This window comes from Pseudomyrmex gracilis, unplaced genomic scaffold (assembly GCF_002006095.1).
Source record: "Pseudomyrmex gracilis isolate BER0280 unplaced genomic scaffold, ASM200609v1 scaffold_52, whole genome shotgun sequence".
Lineage (NCBI taxonomy): Eukaryota > Metazoa > Arthropoda > Insecta > Hymenoptera > Formicidae > Pseudomyrmex > Pseudomyrmex gracilis.
Genome location: NW_018020636.1, coordinates 186,938 through 208,351, shown reverse-complemented (window position 1 = coordinate 208,351; position 21,414 = coordinate 186,938). Strand labels below are relative to the sequence as shown.

The 21,414-nt window shown below is 40.7% G+C and overlaps 1 protein-coding gene across 2 annotated transcripts in view; it reads left to right on the top strand.

Annotated features, from left to right (window-relative positions):
* LOC109853654 overlaps positions 1–21,414 on the top strand; it is a 142,961-nt gene that overhangs the window by 76,320 nt on the left and 45,227 nt on the right. For both annotated transcript variants that reach the window (XM_020425965.1, XM_020425964.1), the window contains one exon: positions 4,146–4,253. In XM_020425965.1, the coding sequence (XP_020281554.1) occupies positions 4,146–4,253 (108 nt within the window). The remainder of the gene's footprint in view (positions 1–4,145; positions 4,254–21,414) is intronic.

The following is a 21,414-nucleotide window of genomic DNA, read 5'->3' as shown; positions in this document are numbered from 1 at the left end:
TCTCTCTCTCTCTTTTTCTCCCTCTCTGTCCAGTAAAGTTGCAATTTCGAATGTCGGATGTCGAAATTACAAGGAGCTGCCAGTTGCCGATAAACAGCTTACTTTCTCAATAAAGGACGAAGACAATAAGGGCAACTTCGTTCTTGCTGGAATTAAGGCGCTCGTCGGGATTAGAGGGACGCCGATACGAAGGATAAGCCGCGTCCTGTCGTCGCGACGCTGCGTGCAATGCGCGCGATAGCAGATAAATTACAAATTCTACGAATCAAATATCTCTTTTGCAAACAAGGTTCAACGCGAAAATGTATACGATCTCCGGCTTTCGGTAATTGTTTCTGTTTGAGATAAGATTTAGCATTTAAAATCCTCGACGCGATGATCGTCTTAATTTAACATTTTGCTGGCGCGAGTTTTACATATAATTCAAAAGACGGAAACAAAAATTACGCATTTAAGAGAGAATCATTCAAATTGGTTTTTTTTTGTATGTCATAACAGAGAGTCAGAAGAATATTCGTGAAAGAGAAAACCAATCTTTTGTTGAGAAAAAAAAATTTGATTTTCAGTTACCCAAAAAGTCTAAACGAAAAGAGTCGTGATAGTTTCCCTGTGGACGTTTCCCTGTATGCAATTGTGTATCGGAAGAAATCGTCGTCAGAATGATTTAAATCTGTACCGTCGAATGCCCAGATAACTACACTGGAGAATCTCTCTGCCGACAAGTTTTCCAATATAAAGTCGATATTTGTTCCATATACATGCCAAAACATTGGAAAAATTCACTACAACAAGCCCTCAACGTAGTCCCGCCGTTATCGATGGCACTTGGTCGTCACTTTGCAGGAAACGAAAACAATTGAATGAACATGTGAAAAAACATATAAATAATTGTTACACATAGTGAATCTGTTTATTTTTTGAAAATCAGTCGAAATTATTAACTTCAATATACTTCGATAACTTATAAACTTCGATTTTTTCATTTTTTGACGTTTCCAATTCTTGTTTGCAATTGAATTCATTCGATCTTTCCTGTTTGGAACTGAAAAAGCAAAGTATAAATAAGTCATGCGTGCAATTTTTCGCTGATGCGTGTAAAAATGGCAAAAGCCATATTGACAGTAGTTTCATAGAAAAAACTTTTACAATTAACTTAATACTTCTTTTCAAGAAGTTTATTTTTTTCTGTTTTTTTCTCAAACATGTACTCGAATTTTTTATTTTTGTCCGGCTAATTATCTCAGAACCAATTTGATTGAAAATACTTGACGCGATTTGATCTCGCGATTGCTAACTTCGTGCGGAAATGAAATTGAAACTCTCAGTGTATTGAAATTCTTTTGATACCAATATCTTATAATGATTCTGTATAACGTTATAGTACATTTTGTAACAGCACTCAAATCTCATTGCGAGAGAGTACGGATTCGGGATCGATGATGATGTTTGCAGTCAAACGTTTTCTGAAACCTCACAAGCATCTCTATGAAATCTCGTGCTGATTATATTACCGCGAGAATCGAACAAAAAAACCGAGCGATATCTCAAATGACTAGTAATGGTTTTCTGATATGTAAATATTTCGCAAATATTTCGATTCACATAAGTGAAAGTTTAAATATCATTTTTATCATTCTCTTCTCAAAGGTCTAAGTACATTTTAAACTCGTCGTATGTACAAAACTCGCAGGAAAATCATCATTCTGCGAGATGTGTACAAGAGAAAGAAGCGCCCCGTATCGTCAATTTCTTGTTAATTAGATAATTCTAATCGCGCCGCGAGATTCGTGCGTATTGAAAAATTTAATGTAACGTCTGCAACCCCGAAAGTAAAATAATAACCGGGAGGCACATCGTATCACAAACGCGCGCCCCTCCGTACTCGCGCATATACTTGCACTTACGGTCGCGCGTTTCGCTATCGCGTTTTTATGGGCAGAATAAATTTTGTCGCAAAACGATCTCTTGGTCGTCGATATCGAACTCTTGCAACCGCCATGCACAAATGCACACATAACCACCGTCGCCGTTCTGCCTCCCCCTCTTTGCGTATGACATGCGCGCAGACAGCGATTTAAATTCCGGAATAAACGTTACGGCGATGACGAGTTACGTTACGAGGATCGAAGATCGATACGATCGACACGACGATCTCCTTTTCGGCCGATACTGCGTTCCGAAAATGCGAGGGGTGAGATTAAGCTTTGAGATATGGGGATGATATAGTGCTTTATATATATATCGAAGAGTCGAGTTTCGGAGCGCTAAATGTTTCGTGAGATCGACGGGATCGCTATGTGTTACGTGCGATGATAAATTTGCTCTTGCTGGAAACGAGGAATAGGTTCGAATTTAAAATCGACGGAAAACCGCGTTAAGACAAAGGTGCAACCCAAGCGACGTAAGTGAAAGAACGTTTGTGCAAAATCAAGTTGCACACGGATTAAAGACTCTTCAGTAGTTTTAATGTTTTTTTTTCTTTCAAATCAACCACATCGGATGTTTGCTCGAACAGTAGCAATTTTTCGACTAATTAATCATATTTTTCAGGTAACTGGTTTTTTGTAATATATTGCGTAAAAATTTACAACTTCTGCTTTTGTGTCATATTCCTGATGTGTAAATGTCAAAGTTATATCTGCAGTTTTATATTTACACACGAGTAAAAATAAATATCAAAGAATATTAACCGGTCCATGTTAAATTTGTGCTAGTCATTTCGGTTAATATTTGGAATAACTCAAAAAGAGAGAACAATCTGTATATATAAATCAGGGAGACGATCCGTAAATTTATTTATGTTGAATAACCTGAACGAGTATTGGCAGTTCTAATTTAGAATAGCATTATGTATCTTGAAGGGATGCGCACTAAATTCAAATGAATTAAATAATTAAATAATGTGCAGTAAGAGAAAATAACCATTGTCAATTCTGTATGTAAATTTTGTTTGTGAAATATGTCCCAAGAATTTGCACAATCCTGTTCATAAATTCTTGATTGATTTAAAATTATTGTTTTTAAACTTTTGATTAATTAAAAGTTCACTTATTTTCTTTTCGCGAGAAACTCCGGTATTTCGAGACGCTAATATAGCTTTCTATACTGACTGTTTTATCGAGTTAAAACAAAGTAACTGTTTGTATGAACAAGAACTATATGAATGATGTTATTCTATTCTCTTGTTCATGTTACGAAGAGAAAAAAGACTCCTCTTCGAAAAAAATACATAAAAGGAGCTTGCAAGTGACTATTTGTCTGGGCTAAATCTCGATTCACTTATTTTTGAAATCCCTTGGCCAAACACAGACGGTGTCTATTGAAGAATGAGCTGATAACAATAGCAATGGTGAAAACTATGAACATCTCTCGCGCCGGAGCTTCGCAGCGAAGCGGATTCGCACGGACAGTATTTGCATTCCAGAACGTACATACGCGCACAACACGTACGTGTGAGATGCGCGCGTGCGTGTAGGTTAGATTTACATATTTGTTTCGGCATAATGAATTCCATGCATGGTCAGCTGCTAACCACGCAAAAGTTATTACGGGTACACAGATTACAGGTCGCGTTCATGCGACTTGCCGCTCGGGCAAAATCGACCGGCAACAACGCGCTCTTGTTTTTATTAATTTGGTTTGCAAAAATGTTTAATATTCCCCAGAGTTGTATTTAATCGTTTGGAAATTTCGTTATTTAATTTCGAGATTTTTGTTTTTCAGTCAGAAGTTTATCCAATTAAATTTAATTCTATACATATTTATGGGAGAAAGTTCTCGTGTAAAAACGAGAGAGAGTTACTTGTGAGGAAACATTTAGCCGCTCAATTACGCGCAATGCGCTTCGCGAATGCATTTACGCGTGTTTCAGATATTTGTAAATATTTCTAGCCCGGGGCGTTATTCTTCCTTTTCCTCTTTTTCTCTCTTTCTCTCTATCTCTTTTTCTCGCTCGTTTAAACTTTTTCCGCAAAAAAGTTTCGTTATTTGTTTTATATCTTCTAATTCTTTGTTTTATCTCAAAGAATTTATCTCATTATTTTTATCACCGCGGAACACTCCGCGGAAAGTAGTAGTTGGGTTTCTTGCGTCAAGTTTTTTGCAAGATGTGTTTAATTAATCGTTGCAATTTTTTTCCCCGACAGGTATTTCGATGCACAAGGGTTACGCATTTGTGCAGTTTACAAACCCATTTGACGCACGCAGCGCTTGTCTCGGTGAAGATGGCCGCACCGTGCTTAGCCAGATTCTCGGTAAGTGACCTTCCATTCGCGTTTGCCACGTTTATTTGAAGTGTATATTTTTAAAGAGAGACACAAAATATATGGTTAAACGTGCCGTGTCACCGTAAAACCCTGCTTTGTGCAACAAACTTTTACACACTGCTCACAACTATATGAAGGGCTGCATACACACACACACACAAAAAACACAAAATATATATCATATATTTAAAAATTTTACGTTTATCTTGCGCGTTCTACGTAACATTTATATACAAGGCGCAGAGAGCTCGGTTTTAATGTAATATTTTTATTTAAAAAGAAGAGATTTATGAAAAATTCATAAGGGGAATATGAAAACTTTTTTTTTTTATATTGGCGCATTTCGAGCGATAATGGGATATAAGAAGGGAGAAAACGGATTCGCATTAATATGCAACGACGCGGAATATGTCGGCAATATCACTTTGACGTTATTATTTATTCAACACTTGTCAGAGAAAGTGTATCACTCTTTCAGCATTTGGCGACGCGAAACGGCTCCGAGCACTTTCTATATAAGACATATTTATGACTTGTGCAAAACATCTAAAAAAAACATGCCGCGCAGGTTCGTAATAGATATTGAAAATGAAATATTGAAACATTGTCATCTTCAGAGTAAATATTTCATTTTAATATTGTGCATTGCTCTTCAAAAATATATTTTATTTATTATTGAAACGAAACTAAAAAATGTTATATAAGCAGATATATTATTGCTAATATTGTAAAAATATCACAATATTTATTTTATTTTCAAATATACAGATTTTAATTTAGATAAGTCTTATTTATGGTATATTATATATATACGTATCGGTGGAGAACGTATTTGCGTGTGTGCTTGATGAAAAGTCATTTACGCAAATTGCGAGAATCGTCCGCGTGTTTCCCATCGCGCGCCTCTGACGTTCTAATCCAGTATAACTGACGTCGGTAATGCCAGTCCTTAAGATATTAAATTAGAAACAGCGCATTCGCATTAGGACGCAGAGAGAGCTGCGGAAGTCTTGCCTGTGTGGCCGGCCATGGAAGCATATCCTATAGCCGATCATTTGGTTATGACACACACGGCACAGAGCTCTGCGCGTCTTACAAAGGCTAAGCTGATTGAATACACGCACGTGTGAAATAAATGACGAATGACGAGACGATAGGATTGAAACTCGGGGACTTAATGTGTGTGTGTGCGTGTGCGTCGCGGCGGCACACATTCGGATAAAGCGTTGTTGCGTTCTATCGAGCGCGCCAAATCACCATGTCGCGTATTTTCTCTGCCAGAATGTGGATTGAAACATATGATCAGCGCAAATCTTTGCTCCAATAACAGAACTTAATTAATTTGAGTGACACGATTAGTGTGTGCGCGACTATTATTATTTATTACATTCTCTTTGTTCAGTCACCAGCCTCAGTTAGTCGATATATATATATATATTACTCGGGGCTTTCACACTATATTGTGTGATTGAATAATTAGACATCTGAATATAGTGACAAACAAACACGTATATTGATGAAAGCTTTCTTTAAAGAGGATTTACATGTACGAGAATATTGAGAGATAATTCACTGCGCGCTGGTCAAAGTGTGATTAAACGGTACATCAAAACGTATTTACATATCATGTAATAATCATGTTCGCGCATGGTGACGATGTATGCGAAATTTTGTCACGTCGAAACAGTATAAATATGCGAAGCTTTCGATATATGTTTGTAGTCGATATATATATATTATTCGCTATTTAAAATTTCATTAAAATTGAAAAATTTTCTTTATCAGTTTGACACATTTTTATAAAAAAAGAAAATTCTTTGACTTATATTTATATATATATATTTTTTATCAATTAGTTTGATATTGAAACGTATTTTGTTTTATTTGTTCCATTATCGTCACTAATTACGCCAAAATGTAGTTTTGTTTTATGGGATCTCAGATAGTTCGGAGCATCCGTGTATTTATGTGCTGTCTGCGAAAAATGTTCATGAGATTTTTGAGCATGCCCTTGGGACATGTGAGATTGTTGAGGCATATCCCTTGTACGTTCTTCGTAATCCATGTCCTTCATGTTCTACATGTCCCGCGTATGGCTACCTCTCGAATATCGAATACACGTATCAGCATCGAATTTTTCGGAGTACTCGTTTTTCTGTATAACTATAATATAGCGATACACACACACGACAAACGCATACGCACACGTACACCAGCTTTCGATAGATAACCGACATTCATTAACTGTTTTTTATTCAAATATTTTTCACATTATAGATATATAGTTAGCAAAACAACGCGTAATACATGCACACATGCAATCTCTTTATTGAAATTTCTTTCAATCAAAAAATATGACAATAAAAGCAAGCGCGAATGAACAATGTCTCCAAAATATATCGTGCGCGTAAATTTCTGTAAAATGTGCAACGTGTCATGTCCGATAAGTCTCGTAGAACTTAATAATCCCTTTAAATTTCTAAACGAGTTTCGAAGTCTCTACAAACTCCTGTCAATTACGTTGTCGATTCGAGCGCAGAGCAGCTCGGCAGCCGCACAGCCTTGTGCTTTCGCCCAAATATTTCTCACCGTTTCTCACATTATAGCGCGCCAGCGCACGGAGCTGTCCACCCTCCTATTTCTAACCCGCTTTTCCCACTTCCCCCGTGTGGCAAGTCGCACTTGTAAATGCACGCCACCGTCCGCGCGCTCGCGCGCGCTCCCGCGTGTGTACGTGCTTGTCTGCCCCGAAGGTAGGCGAAGCATCGGGCGAACCGCCGGAAACACAGTTCTTGCATTAGCCGAAGAAAGATTTCTGGGGTAATCGTGGCGGAGAAACTGCCATCCCGGGAGGAAAGAGCGGAGGGGGAGAGAAACGAAGAAAGAAAGGACGCGCGCGTGCGCGCACCCTCGTTCTTATCAGGGCATCCCTCCCTATAGATGGACGGCGCGGGGGTGGCGGGAAACGGGGGTGGTTAGCGACGGCTAATTCCATTGGGTGCGCGAACGAACGGAGTAAAAGAGTTCCCACGCGATAAGCTTCAACCCTTTGACGCCGCTTGTGTCTCCCGAAAAGCGAATCGATCTACTCTACTGGGTGGCGCTCGAAAAAAAGAAGAAAACCCGCGCAACGGTATCCTCAAGTGTCCGGGAAGGGAAAAAAGTGTTCCATTTCACGGGAGCTCTCCCGAGAGGGACCGAACATAAGCGAGCTCCTCAATTACTTTAGCAGTTTTATCGTTTGGATATCCGGTCTTGAGATAACAAAACCACGCGAACAAGAGATCATCGTTGATTTTTTTTTTGTTTTTGTTTTATTTAGATTAAACGCCTATAATTTCCGCGTATATTTGTAATAATAAACATGTATATGTCGAGAAACTTAGAGGAGCTCTCAAGAAATCTAACTTCATAAATGCTTTAACGACTCTGGGAAGAGGAGAAAAAAACAGTTCTGAAAAAAATCTTAGATTAATATTAATTGTGATATTCACTTGGCGAGCGTCATCAACGTTTACCGTCGACCACCCCGGAAGACGAGGGTCACATGACGAGAGTAATGCACGGCATATGCAAATACCAGGTGGACGATGATTTATTATACTAATCTCGTTACGAATTAATGTGCTGATTTATGATGGCGCGGTCCTTTTTCAGTCTACGCAAGGTGTCCCAACGCCGCATGAAAACGCGGCATAAGTCATCCCCGTCGCACGGATTTTTTCAAAGCCTCTCCCTTGCACCCTAGAATCCCTCCCAAAAAAATCCGTAAATCTAACACATTCGTATATTAAAAACTTCAGAAATTCTTATACTTTTGGTCCATTCCGTGACACCAGTAGCTATCCTAAATGATTACAAATTACAAACTATAAGTTACGCTTATCAAATTGTATTTAAAATTTAAGTTTACTTAATACACACACAGATACATGGCTATATATATATATGTATCTTGAAACAAATCTAATACAAAATTATACAGACGATATATTATCATAAAACTTTTAATGATTCTACACATATTTGTCAAGAATATTTTTATTTATATTGTTTTATTGTTTTATTGTTTTATTTTACTTGCTCAATAATAATATCAATGAATAGAGAACACATTTGCAAATTTATACTGCAATGCAAGTAAAACAAGATCAAGGATTAAATGTATAAGCCGAAACAAAAATAAAGAGATTTTATAACGTCACGCACGCGCGCGCGACGACGTTACGCGTACCGATAGGTGAAAATCCACAAGCGAGCGTGCCGCGCGCTTCAATCTCTATCCCGTCCCAAATCCGCCGCTAATTAACAACAACGCTCGTATTGTTTAATTTTATTATGCAACGTTATTTTAGACTTCAGACTCGTTTATCCGCCACGAACACAACACGTCGTGTTGCGAGCCGGAAATTCCGCTAATTAGGGAGGGCGTATAATGTAATTGCGCTCGGGATCTGCCTCGTCCCCTCGTCGTTTTCCCCTCGTCAGTCCATCCCTCGCCGCTCTTCTTCCGCCCACCGTCGTTGAGCGAGCTCAAAGTAACCTTTTGCGTGAAATGCGCTTACACTAACGAAGTCCGCGCTCGTTACTGGTTACATAAACGATAACCGGCTCAAAGTGACGCTCTCTCGGTGACATGTAGAGTCGGCGCCGGCGCCGCCGTCGCGATGCCGGAGCGTCGTTTATTTGAGCTCCGCGATCCGACCGGGGCTCTTTCCGATAATGCCCAGATCGTGGATTCACGTCGGCCGTCAAAGTACCGAGAATAACATACGCGCGTTCCGCGCTCATTAGACATATACCAAGTCCCTTATTACGTTTAAATGATATCCCTATTTTGGACGAGAAAGATAAGAATTGCAACATGAACGTAAAGCTTCAAACCTCGCAAAATTTTTCTTCGCGACGAATGTATTCGCGAGCGCGCTGATATTCGGGAGCGCGCGTTTTTTCACGGAAAATATGGAGTAGCACACGTGACACACGTGTTTCCGCGATTGCGGAGGGAAAAACGCGCCGGGCGGGTTTCACCGAGTTATCGTAAAGTACCGCGCGCACCACACCGATGGTAGATATCTCGTCGCGGCGGAAATGAAAAGTCCGACGCGTGATGCGAATGATTTTTTTGAAACAGTTATTTTACTTTACGATCGTCCCTTTTTTCATGCGCGCACAGGATCAGGACGAGTGTATTTAATCCGCCTGGAAGAGCGTATCGCAAAAGAGGAGCGTGACGGGGAGAGGATGAAGAGTTGACCCAGAGCGTAGCGTACCAGGGGTGGAAGTGATATTTCGGAATCCCTGTTTTTGCGCGGCTTAAGTATTTTGCTTTTCCCAATTAAAATAAAATAGGACACACGGAACATGTGCAAATCTTTCTAATAACGCGTGAGATATAATTGCAGTCACAATTTGTATTTATTACATGCAATACTGTGTGTTTGTTTTATTATTATTTATTATTTACATAGTTTAATTGCCACTTTTACTTTGTTGCTAGAAACATTGAATCCCTTTTAGGACAAAATTGTATTTGTGGTGAAATTTATTTTCGGTGAAAATTTAACTAATTCGATCTCTGACAAGAGAAGATTCATCTGTCGTGCGCGAAGAGAAACGATTGATATTTAAATCTTGGAGATGAAAAAGTATTTAGAATTTGTGCAAGTGTACCGGATTACTTTCAGCATTAAGTGGCACCATCAGTGCACTTGTAATTAAGCAGGCAGCTTAATGCATAAATTACTGCGTTTCTAAGCAGATAAGTGCCGCGTGCCGCAAGTCCACCCCTGGACACTCGGCATCGCTTTACGACTTTCTCTCCCCTCTTGCGTGTTCTCCTCCTCTCCTCTCTCGCAGCCTCTCCTCAAATGAGCGCTGAAAGCTGGCAAACTCTTGAGGATATAATCCCGGCTTTCCCGATTTTCCCGCTGCAGCCTGGAGAGCTGCTCGCATGAATTTATATGAAAACGCTATCCACCCCCTCGTCTCACGCCGCGCCATCCCTTCGTTGCATTATGCACCGCCCTTAGGCCTCTCTTCGCCAGGATTTTAATGCGCTCGCGTTTTCAGACGATTTCTGGGCGAATCTTCTCTTGTCCGGAGAAAGAGAGATATTCACGATCCTCTTTTATATCTTTAAATTAATTTACTTATCTCAGTTTCTCGAGATTGGAATTAAGCAGAAAGCCGTTTGGATTAAATCGAGGTAGAAATCATCATATATATATATGTATGAAAATATGATATTTCTGTCATATGTATATAAACCAGATTGGTGGATTGTTGATACACGTCCCGAATCCCGATCGATACCGTAATTAATGTAATAAAAGTGTGGCGACAGCGGATTGTCGATAAGACTGAACAGCGAGTCAGATTAGAGTTCAAAAGTCCGCTCCTCGAAAAAAGTACGGTGATTGGACGTAAAAGTAATTACACTTCGCGGTGACCAGGGAGACAGCGCGAGCGTAATTGAAATAAATCAGAGAGAGTTTTAAATTTTAAACTCTTCGCATCGCGCGTTTTTTTTTTGCGTTCTCACCGTTGTTACTATACACACGTCTCTGCAAATGTGTGGCCAAGACAGGGCAATATTTTCTATTTAACTACCGACGAAATAAAGTCGCCCGATCAATCACGATCGCTTCCGATTAGTCGGATCGCCTGTCCTCGCACTTTTCTTTCCGCTTAATCGAAGTCAAACATTCACGACGGCACGCACAAAAGAACGCACGGTGACGTCCAATTAGCACGCGCACAATGCTGCTGGCCCCGCTCGTGGCGGCGACATTGCTAATTAGAAAATATTAATTAAACTCTCGCGCAACGGGAAGAATCTGATCGCGCGCGCCGTTTATAAATATGCGGCTTTCGACGCGGCGCTCTTTTCATGTCGAAACATCATGTTAAACTATTTAATTTGGTTCCCAATCGAGCGTGCGCTAATCGTTGTTCGTTGAACACGATAATTTTTTAATAAAATTAACCGCTTTTTATTTTATTTTTTGTTGTCAGCATAAAATAACAACGACGACGTTAAAATAACTTGTTTTTTCGTTCACACTTCAATGGTCTTTGCAGACAGGTTTTCTCTTTCGAACTAGTTTTTTTTTTTTTCTTACATTAAACTCCGACGTGATCTTTTTTTGATCGCGACGTTGCGTTCTCTGAGTTTTGTGTGCTCACGCAATTTTCCTTCCGCAAAATTATTTACAAACGTTCATGTGTTTGACTATATGCAAATAAGTTTGCCTGTGACGTTTACTTCGCACAAAGTCCCCGTTCAATTCTCATCCTGCCGCAAAAAGTCAAGTTTTCCAATACCTCTTTCCACTTCCGCCGAGAAATCGAAGTTCCCGCGTTAGTCGTCGCTTTAAATGCGTCAGCGTGGCGGGCTCGTTCGCAGTCACGTGTCGAAGGTGAATAGTGCGATTGGGGTACGTGCAAAAGGTGACAGGGTGACAGTAGAAAGGGCAGACGAGAGGAGGAAGGGTTCTCCACTTCCCTTCTCTCCTTTTCTCCCTTCCTCTCTCTCTCCCTCTCTCTCTTTCTCTCTCTCTCTCCCTCTCTCTCTCTCTCTCTCTCCCTCCCTCACGGGAAATACGTCGAGTATCTGAATAAATCGAAACAGCCAAAGTGATTCTCCAACTTAAATTAGTTTCCGCCTCGAACATCGAACAGGTTACGTTGGGTCAGGTCAGGTCAAGTTAGGAGAATAAGCTACTTTCGCTTCTTTTCGCGTAGACGGTAGTGGGAAGGTGGAGCGAAGACTTCCGCCGCTGTAAACGGATCCCAGGTGATTTCGCGTCGCCATTCGCTCGTTTTGCACGCCATGTCATGTACGCCGTTTTATTTGGTCTTACCTACTGAATTGTAGATTGATTTGATACATTTCAGTTTTCAAAAAGTTTTTAGACGTTGAAGTTTTATTCACACAAGATTTGTGTAAGGCATCGGAGATGCACAATTAATCGACGAACTGCAATTTAGATTCAAAATCGATTTTATATTATTTTTACTGTGCTATTTAAGCTCTCTCTCTCTCTCTCTCTCTTTCTCTCTCTCTCTCTCTCTTTAGCGAGTTTGTGACAAATTTAAATCATTTTGATACTTCGACATTTTGGTCAAATTATTTAAAATTTCTTTGCATTTTTCTTTTGGTCTGGTTATTTGAAATTTTTTAAAAATTTCTTAAATCTCTTCGCAAATTCGTTAATATCGATGATAACGATTAAATTTGTAAAATATACGTTGCTGTATTTTTCATTTTCGCTGCAGAAAACTGTCGGAAATCAGATCATTCTGCTGGAAAATTAAACCCGCTTCAGTGTGAATCTAATCTTAAAAAACAAATTTCCCGAACAAAAAAGATGGCGGCAGGCAAAACGGAATAGCGTGGAACTAATCGACGCTCGAATCTCGTCGAATCCTCTCCAACATTCGCATCTCGATTTACTATTCGCGCATCTTCTTCCTGGAGAATTCGAGAGGATAGGAAGAGAGAGATAGAAATGCTCTCTCGTATCTTCCGTTTCTCTCCGTCTTGAAAATTCTGGGATCGAAATTTCCGTCGTGCGAAAAGAAGAACGAGAAATTAACACTTTCAACTAAAGAAATAAACAGCGCGGGTGTCTTTTAGAAATTTGCATTTGAAGTGAGAGTTTGGCGAATTTCCGCTTTATTAAATATATACATGTTATACGCAACATATCTGTATTTTTACAATCCAAAAAGCAAGTGGAACTCACGAACGTAACAGACTATTGATAGATATTGGGAGACACAACGCGATATGTAATATTACTTGTGCACACGAAGCACACAAAACGATATCAATTTTTCTACACGATAGCATTTGAATAAAAAAAATTCCGCAAAGAATCTTCGCCATATCACAAGTATATATATATATATATATCTTTATTCACAAGAACTACGCTTCTCATCCCATAGAGAAAGAGAAAGAAAAAGAGAGAGTGAAAGAGAGAGAGAGAGAGATCGTTGGATTTGCCGTCGAAGTTTCAAAATGGATTCATCGCGAAGTCCATTACAAGATCACGGAACAAGAAACACTTGCGCGGGAACTCAAACCGATAACTTGTCGAGAAGAAATTCATTGACTTCGCGATCGAGACCACGTTGGAAACACACATTTTACGCATCGTTGCGGTTCCGTCTTCCGAAGTTCGACATCCGGAAAGGGAAGAAAATGGGGAAAAGTATAAAATACAAAATGCACTTATCACCAATTCATTTAACTCGCGAAAAAGTCTTATATAGGCACTTTTCAGTGAGGTTGGCTTTTCTCTCCGATCCATTTCACCGTAAGTACAGGCGCGGTGCAACACGGTCGCGTCTTGCACGAGGTTTGTTTTCGTGGAATTAGCTTTTCTCTCAGAAAACCCCTCTATCCAAGCCCGAGAGAAAGGAGTTGCGCGCCCGTAGTTTTCTGTGTTTGTGCCATATAACTTATTCAATACGCCGGTTCCTTTCTCTATCCATTGTGGCAATGAGATATCGTGATAGAGAGCGCAAGAACGAGGAAGAGAGCGTGGACAAAGAGAAAACAAGTGCGATGTGAAAAGAAGAAAAGAGAGTTACTTTATATCCATCATCATAGAAAAAAAAAAACTTAAACGCGATTGGATATTTCTTTCGAAAGTGACTTAACATGCGAGATAAAAAGTACAACGCAGTGAAATAAAAATGCTATTTTGCGTGTTCATTGTACATCGCAAAGAGAAAAATTACGAATTAATGCGATTGCGCGTGCAAATAAAAGACGGCGCTCGCCGTCGTTGTGTATATATGGAAAAAGTCGTCGGTATTTCGAAAAACCGTTGCTTTGAAAAATCAGTTTTCGAAACGGTAGCAACGCGGTCAAAACGCGCCAAAGCGGAAGCAGGACGAATGCGATTATGCGCGACGTGAGCGCGCGCGCGCGCATTACGCGAGTTCGTGTTTATAATTTTCTTTGAGGCGGCAAATTCCATTCGCGTTGCTTCCACTTTGAATGCGCCACGACAACGCATGCATTTAAACGAGGTAGTTAATCTCCATTCGGCGTTTTCGCGAGCGGATTAAATCGGCTGAGAAGCGGCAAAATTACCGCGCTGCGAAAAAGCAACGCGACGACAAGTCGCATTTCGCATTGAAGAAAAACTCCCCGGAATATCTCAGAGACAGAAAGAGAGGAGAGAGAAGAAAGACAGAGAGAGAGAGAGACAGAGACAGAGAGAGAGAGAGAGAGAAAGAAAGAGAGACAGAGAGCGAGAAAGGTACCTGGAAGATCACAAAGGTGCAAAACACTTCTCTCGTAAACGCTTCGCAAGCAAATTCTATGCGGACCGATTCAAGCTGGGTTCTTGGATTAATTAATTAATTAATTAGCGAGGTAGAGAGAGAAGCCGCGTGCTTTTAAGAAAGAGCACGCGCACTTTTAAACCCGTGAGGATTTCTTTGACTGTTCGGTTGATATTTATTTAATAGCGATTATGAATGGTAATTCAAATTAATGTAACTGCGTGAAAAATTTTAATTATAATCTCTCTTCTTTATAACTTTGAGGATAATTATTGCGTGCCGCTTGTAATTTAATCTAATTTAACTTAATCGCCTCGTAATGATGATGTAATGAAATTAAATGCAAATTTGTGAAGCCTTTAGAGGTTTTAATAAATTTATTTTACAAAATATGGAGGTTACACACACGCACGTATAAAGGCATACACGCATATATAATATATATGTATGAATTATATATGTGCGGATATATTTTTTTCATATTGTTATAAAATGGATAATTTTTAAATAAAATGTAAAATAATATCACTATCAAATTATTTATTTAAAAAATGTTATGAGATAATACACTTTATTTCTGAAAAATATACTTTAATTGATTTTACATAATATCATATGAACAAATCTTCTTGATACATAAACCATGTCACGAGTTAACAAAGCATTGATAGAAGTTATGTTTATTTATTGGTGTGTAAATCACGATGAGGTAATGAATGCGTTAACATTCACCGAAGTAAAAAACTTAAATATCATTTGTTGTCGCATGCATGTGCTTTAATAAAGATATGCATGGTATGCATAACACGTTATCATATAAAGTTATTTTCTTGTCTTGTGCACACATGTCGCGTTAATAAACCTTACCAGAAGAAGAATGCCAATCTCGTTCGCAACAACTCGTCGTTATCTATTTGTCTTGCTTTAGATTGTCTTAATTGCAATTATGAGTGTTCATCTTAACGCGTAAGTTAATGAGATTCTTTTCTCAAACGTGTTAAATACACATTCCATCTCGAGCATATTTCTTTCATCCCAGACAGTTTTATATTATTCTAAAATCAAAAAAAAAAAAGAAAAAAAACAGACATTGTATATAATATAAAGCAATTAAATTTCCGCTAATGAATCTTCATGACGACTTAATCCCGAAAATATTTATTTACCATCACTATCATTTATATACACACCTGTGCAATAAGAGATCGGTTATTATGCAACGGTAAGTATATAAATATTCGAACAATCTTCGAAATTACGTTCGCGTTGGGCAAAGCTCGACGATTTGATAAAAATAACATAACATTATCGACAAGTTCTTCGGAAAACCGAATAAGAAGTCATATTTCATGCGACCAGTCCGACACTTCTGACTGCATATCGATAGTCCATTCGGCGATGTCTCGCGTGATTAGAAAACTTCGATTGCCAGATTACGCGGAGCGGCGAGATTTACGAAGTCTACCGGGTGGTCTTATTGATACCGACACGTCGGTAAACTTAGAGTGTGTTTGCGTCAAGGTGCAGTCATTGCTAACTTTTCTCGATGATTGCGAAAATTATCTTTTCTCTTTAAGCTCCGCGTGATTCTCCGTGTTCAATTTACGCTCTCGCATTAAAAAGCCAATTATTTACGTTAATACGACGACGATGCGTGAAGAAAGTAAGTTTAATTATGTAATTATGTAATGTACTTTTTTGCGTTAGGAAAAACTCTCATTTGTCAATTTCCATGATTATCGTACAGTGTGAATATATCGCGAATTAAGGACATGACCCTTTCATTGGAGTTTGTTAATAATGAGAGACATAATAACATACGTAATAATCGAATAAATCCCGATGGTCGTCATCGAAACCCCCAAAGTGCAACTCTCGCTATGCGCACAGCTCGCAATGCAACCGCCGAATCGCGTTCCCAACAGAGCACTCGCTTCAGCTACACGTTTCGCTCGAAAGTAACGCTCGTTCGCCATCGCGATTTACTATTCGGGACAATGAGGTGTACATTGCAAATGCATCCCGGCGGTACAAACCGCAAAGCCTTATGTTTCGTTTTTCGTGGAAAATAACGAATCAAATATGAAAATTATTGCTTGAGTTTCTTATGAGCATTCAAGAGGTGTGAAATTGTTCAACGTGAGGATCGATTGAGTTTATTTTTCAAAGAGCCGCAAATCAATAGAAGAGAGAAAGAGAGAGAGAGAGAAAATAAAAGTAAAAAAAGAGATTGTAATATTTAAGCGAGAGAAAAGACAAGTTTGGAAATTTTGTTAAATTTCAAAGCAAATGTTATTTGCGAAAATCTAAATTTACTTGAAGCTACGAAATGAAATTTAAATACTTCTTGTCTTTTACGAAAATGATTACCCACGAACAACAGGAATTACGAAACTGTAATGTAGCGTCTACTTTGAGAGGATTCTTGTCTGAGGATGCAAGAGAGATACGCGTGTTTGCTAATTAGAAAAATATTATTAGGAAGCTGACTAGAAGGAAGAGAAGGAGCGAAGATTATTTAATAACATTTAGTCCTAAATAATAATAAAGTGTCACTGTCCGATCTCAGTATTGTCGCAACTACTTTAATCGATTTTTTCATTCGCGTACATGGAGGTGAGAGACCCACGAATTGGCAGTTTTTAAATAAACACCACTATTTCTATTTGCGATTTGTTGTTATCTATGTTTGATGCACGGGTTAGTGCGCCTCTCAGTTAGGTTGGCGTTGATTTTAAACAGAGTATAGATATTTACGCGGGACACTAGCTTGCTTTACAAGTGAACCACTCGACTTACCTTTCTAAACCCCGGGCGCTCAACGCGAGAGAAACCAAGACCGAGTAACTCCCCGTTGCCGCCGCTGCCGCCACCGCCACCGCGTACTTGACTTACCTATCTCCCCCTTTTGCTGGTGGCGCGTAAAACAGCCTTTACGGCGGACGCATACAAACATCGTTCTCGCGCCAGTTCTCGGTGGATAACGCCGCAGCGGTTCGTCATTGTCCCTTAAAGGAGCCGCGTGCGCAGCTCGTTAAGGACAAAATTCTCCGGCTTATCACCGCCGGGAAGAGGGGAGTTTAACTAATTAACCGAGGAAAGGACCTCGCGGGTATTTCGCTGTAATTAGCAGCGAAATGCACGCCCGTAATGACGTTTGCGAGAACATCCGCTTTCTTTCCCTTCCCCATCCGCGCGCCTCGTCTTATGCAATTTTCAAAAGTCACGTCTCCTCCTTTTGCTTTTTCATTGCGGAACGATTATTATAGGGACCGGTGCGCAATAATGTTGCCAGCCAGACAATGTCTTTAATATCGCGGGGGAAGGATGTAACACTCTGTCTCCCTTTCTGGATTATCTAATACATATATAAGTGCCTATCAAAGATTTTTTAAACCGGTTTAAAATTTCTACGACAATCAAGAGGCCATTTTTCCTAAATAAATATTTGAGAGAAATACAATTACACACGCGTCTGTGTGACGTTTTTTTCAATTGTTCTTTGGAGATACGCTTTTCTCTTGTTTCGTGACTATTGGAAAGTTTTAAGCAAATTGGTCTACAGATTGTTTCGCGAAGCCGCTGCACGAACCGAAATCCAATATCGAGCTACCAATCTCACCGTATTTTCGTCACATTTTAATTCAACTGCGTTCCATGCATATTTCGCGCTATCGTGGCACGCCATCCAAGAACATCGCCTCTCCAAAACAAAAAACACAAAAAAAAAAAAACACAAAAATGAAGGTCCGATGTGTTGACGCTCGTCGATAATTTCCGGCGACGATGACGCGACGCGCGGCTGCGTAAATTACGTGCGTGCTGCATTACGGCCCCGTGCGTTCGGCACATTTCGGGCAAAATGTTATATTTGTCGTTAAAGCGCGTTAATACGCGCACACGCTTGCGACGCGAGCGATACAGACGTTACCGTTGACGCGCGAACGCGTCATTGATCAGCGGCGCGATCGATAGCGAAACTCGATATTGTCACGCGATTTAATTGTGCCGCCGCGTAATTATCTCGACGACAACAATAACAATAACAGCAGGGCGTGAAAAGTTTGCAATTTGCGCGCATCGCCCGGGAGAGTATAATGCAGAAATGCTCGCCCGAAGCGGCGTGTATGTATCAGATATCGCATCTCTCGACAATATCTGTATCAGGTTTTTTGTTTAGCATAGCGATATTCGATGCAAACAATATTTTTTAAAGAAACTACATTTGAGAGCCGCGGCCGTACAATCTAGAAATACATCAGGTTTTAATTTTTGCGATAAAAGCCAGGAAAACTGATGTCGATAAATGCCATGAAGTTTTATATCGAATGACTCTCTTAAAATAAAACCTGTTAAATGTTTAAATATATCTCCGATTTCAAAAATATCATCAGAACATTGTATGTTTACTTCAGTTCTAATTTGTCTTTGTCATTTATCACTTAATTCTCAGTTACATCAACTAATAAACGCGCGTTGTGTGTGTTGCCACTTCGTATTTATGTAAACTACACTTCGCATTGCTACGTGAAATTCTGAACACTTCTTGATGTAGCCCGCAACATATTTTATCGTGGAATGTCAGGCACGTCCCAGACGCTTGGATAGTTGCGGATAGTCCGATGGGAAGGATCCACGAAGGATCTACGAAGGGGGTCAGCGAAGTTCGAGTGTCACGCTAGAAATTTGTGGAGGCAGGGACCGCGGAGACTGTGGCGACGATAATTTTTCGAGTAAACGAAAACGGAGTCGACGGCACGGCACGGTGGACACGGCGGGTAAAGCAGAGAGAGTAGGATGAGAGGGAATGTGAGTAAAATCAAAGGGTGGTAACTCGCGGCGATTCGCGGGATAAATCGGGGAACGATGCGAATCGGTAATGAAGCTCCGCGCGGGGGCATGTATTATTCACGCGCGGTCCAAAGTGTTTGTATTTTAAAGTGACGCGCGCGGGCATTAATATTGCATAACGCGAAAGTAGCTCGATGCATCGTGCCCAAGTCGATGCGAATTCCGAACTTCGTTGCACGCGCGGCGGGGAGCATCGATATTATTCCTTGCTTACTAATGCGGTCCCCGCCTGCGCACTTCGCTCTGACGAATAATACGAAGTGATGGAAAATTAAATGGCAAAACTTTATAGCGCGACATATTTCAAACTTCTTATCCTTTTCTCGGCCCCCGCGGGAGTCCTTGAATTCGTGCCGATACGATAACCGCTTCGATTTAAACCGTCAGTGGCCGGCGTCGCGAGAAATCGCTGGTGACACGATTGCTTCCGAAGCAGCTACGTCGCCCCGCTGAGTTTTATTATTCATACATCTCTTCTATAGAGAAGAGAAAAAAGAACAAAGATCTTTTATAACGCGACAGAAAGAAAAGTACATAATGTAGAAAGATGTTTCAAATAAAGTTTGCGAAAAAGAAAAAAAATTCGTAATTCTCAAATACATTTTCTCTCGAGCAAGTTTCACGTAATCTTAGGTTCGACATCTTGTAGCGAGCTTTGAACTGAATTCGGGAACACGTCGTTTAACGATGTCCGATAAGAATTAACCGTCGTGACTTGAGCTGAATGTCGGCAAGTTTCGGTCGAACGGGCATTCTCCGACGGGAGTGGACTTAATATTTAAAAATAGCGCGCAATTTGGCGGAAGCGTGCCGGCGCGGCTCGATTGGCCCGCCGAGATTTCGGGTAGGGCTGCGCGATCGGGAAGGCAACCACGGTGCGGCGGGGGCACGTGATTGGCTGATTGGCTGGCCGATTTCTAAGTCCGGGCACGCCACGCAACGCGACTCTAACTCAACAACGAGAGAGAACGCTCGCGTCCTGACTAGAATTTTTTCCATGTAATTACGTACGCTCGCCCGCCCCCGTGGACTTTCCCAAGTAAATTCTAGCCCTATCGATTCGACCCCTCGGCGACCCCAAATATTTTTTACGCTGTATCGCGGATTCCGCTACAAAGTGGACGTATGTGAAATGCATATATTCGCTCGTTTTAGTGTCACCGGAGTTTAGACGATACTCCAAAGAGAATCCGCTTAAAATGTAATTGCGATTATTTCTCTCTCTCTCTCTCTCCCTCTAAAATAGTTGAAAGACGAGTATATCCAAAAAGTTTTTCAAACGTGAAACAAATAGGAAAGAGAATTAGATTGGCTGTGTAACGAAATTGGCGATCCGATTCTCCGCATTCTCGATACTTTTTAAATAAAAGAACCGGCCATTTAGAAAAAATAAAATACGTTGACTCTTCCATTACACGGAACTCGCGTTAATGCGAATCGCGAATTTATCAGGAGCGACGTGCCGGAATTCGTAGTGCAGGATATTTAAATCGCGTAACTATGTCTGTTCCCTCTCCTCCCTTCACTAATTTATACCGTGTTCGGTTGCAGTTCCACGTCTATTCTGTCACTTTTGCCGGAGATAACGACACGGGATGGGGAGAGAGTTGAAGCACGGGATGGCGAAGTGGCGGGCTCTTTGAGGGAGGAGGGAGGGATGTCACATCGGGGTCGGGCGAGAGCCAGTCTAGCACGCGTGTAAATTCGCGGATCACGCGTGCAGCAGCCGGCTGCCCTGGAATGCGACGGGGTGGGATGGAGGTGGCTACAAATTGCATCCATTACTCTTGCAGCCGCACCGCTCCCGATCCCTCTCGCGCCGGCATCGCGCGCGCCTCGTTGCGAACGGCGTCCGACTATTGTGTATGAAATGATTATGGTGGCGCGGTATGAGGTCGCGGGGTCGCGCAAAGCCGTACGTCACTTAGATTGGCCCGTTGGCAGTTACAAAAGGCGGGAGGCGCGCGCGGACGCCGCGCGATTATGCGCCACG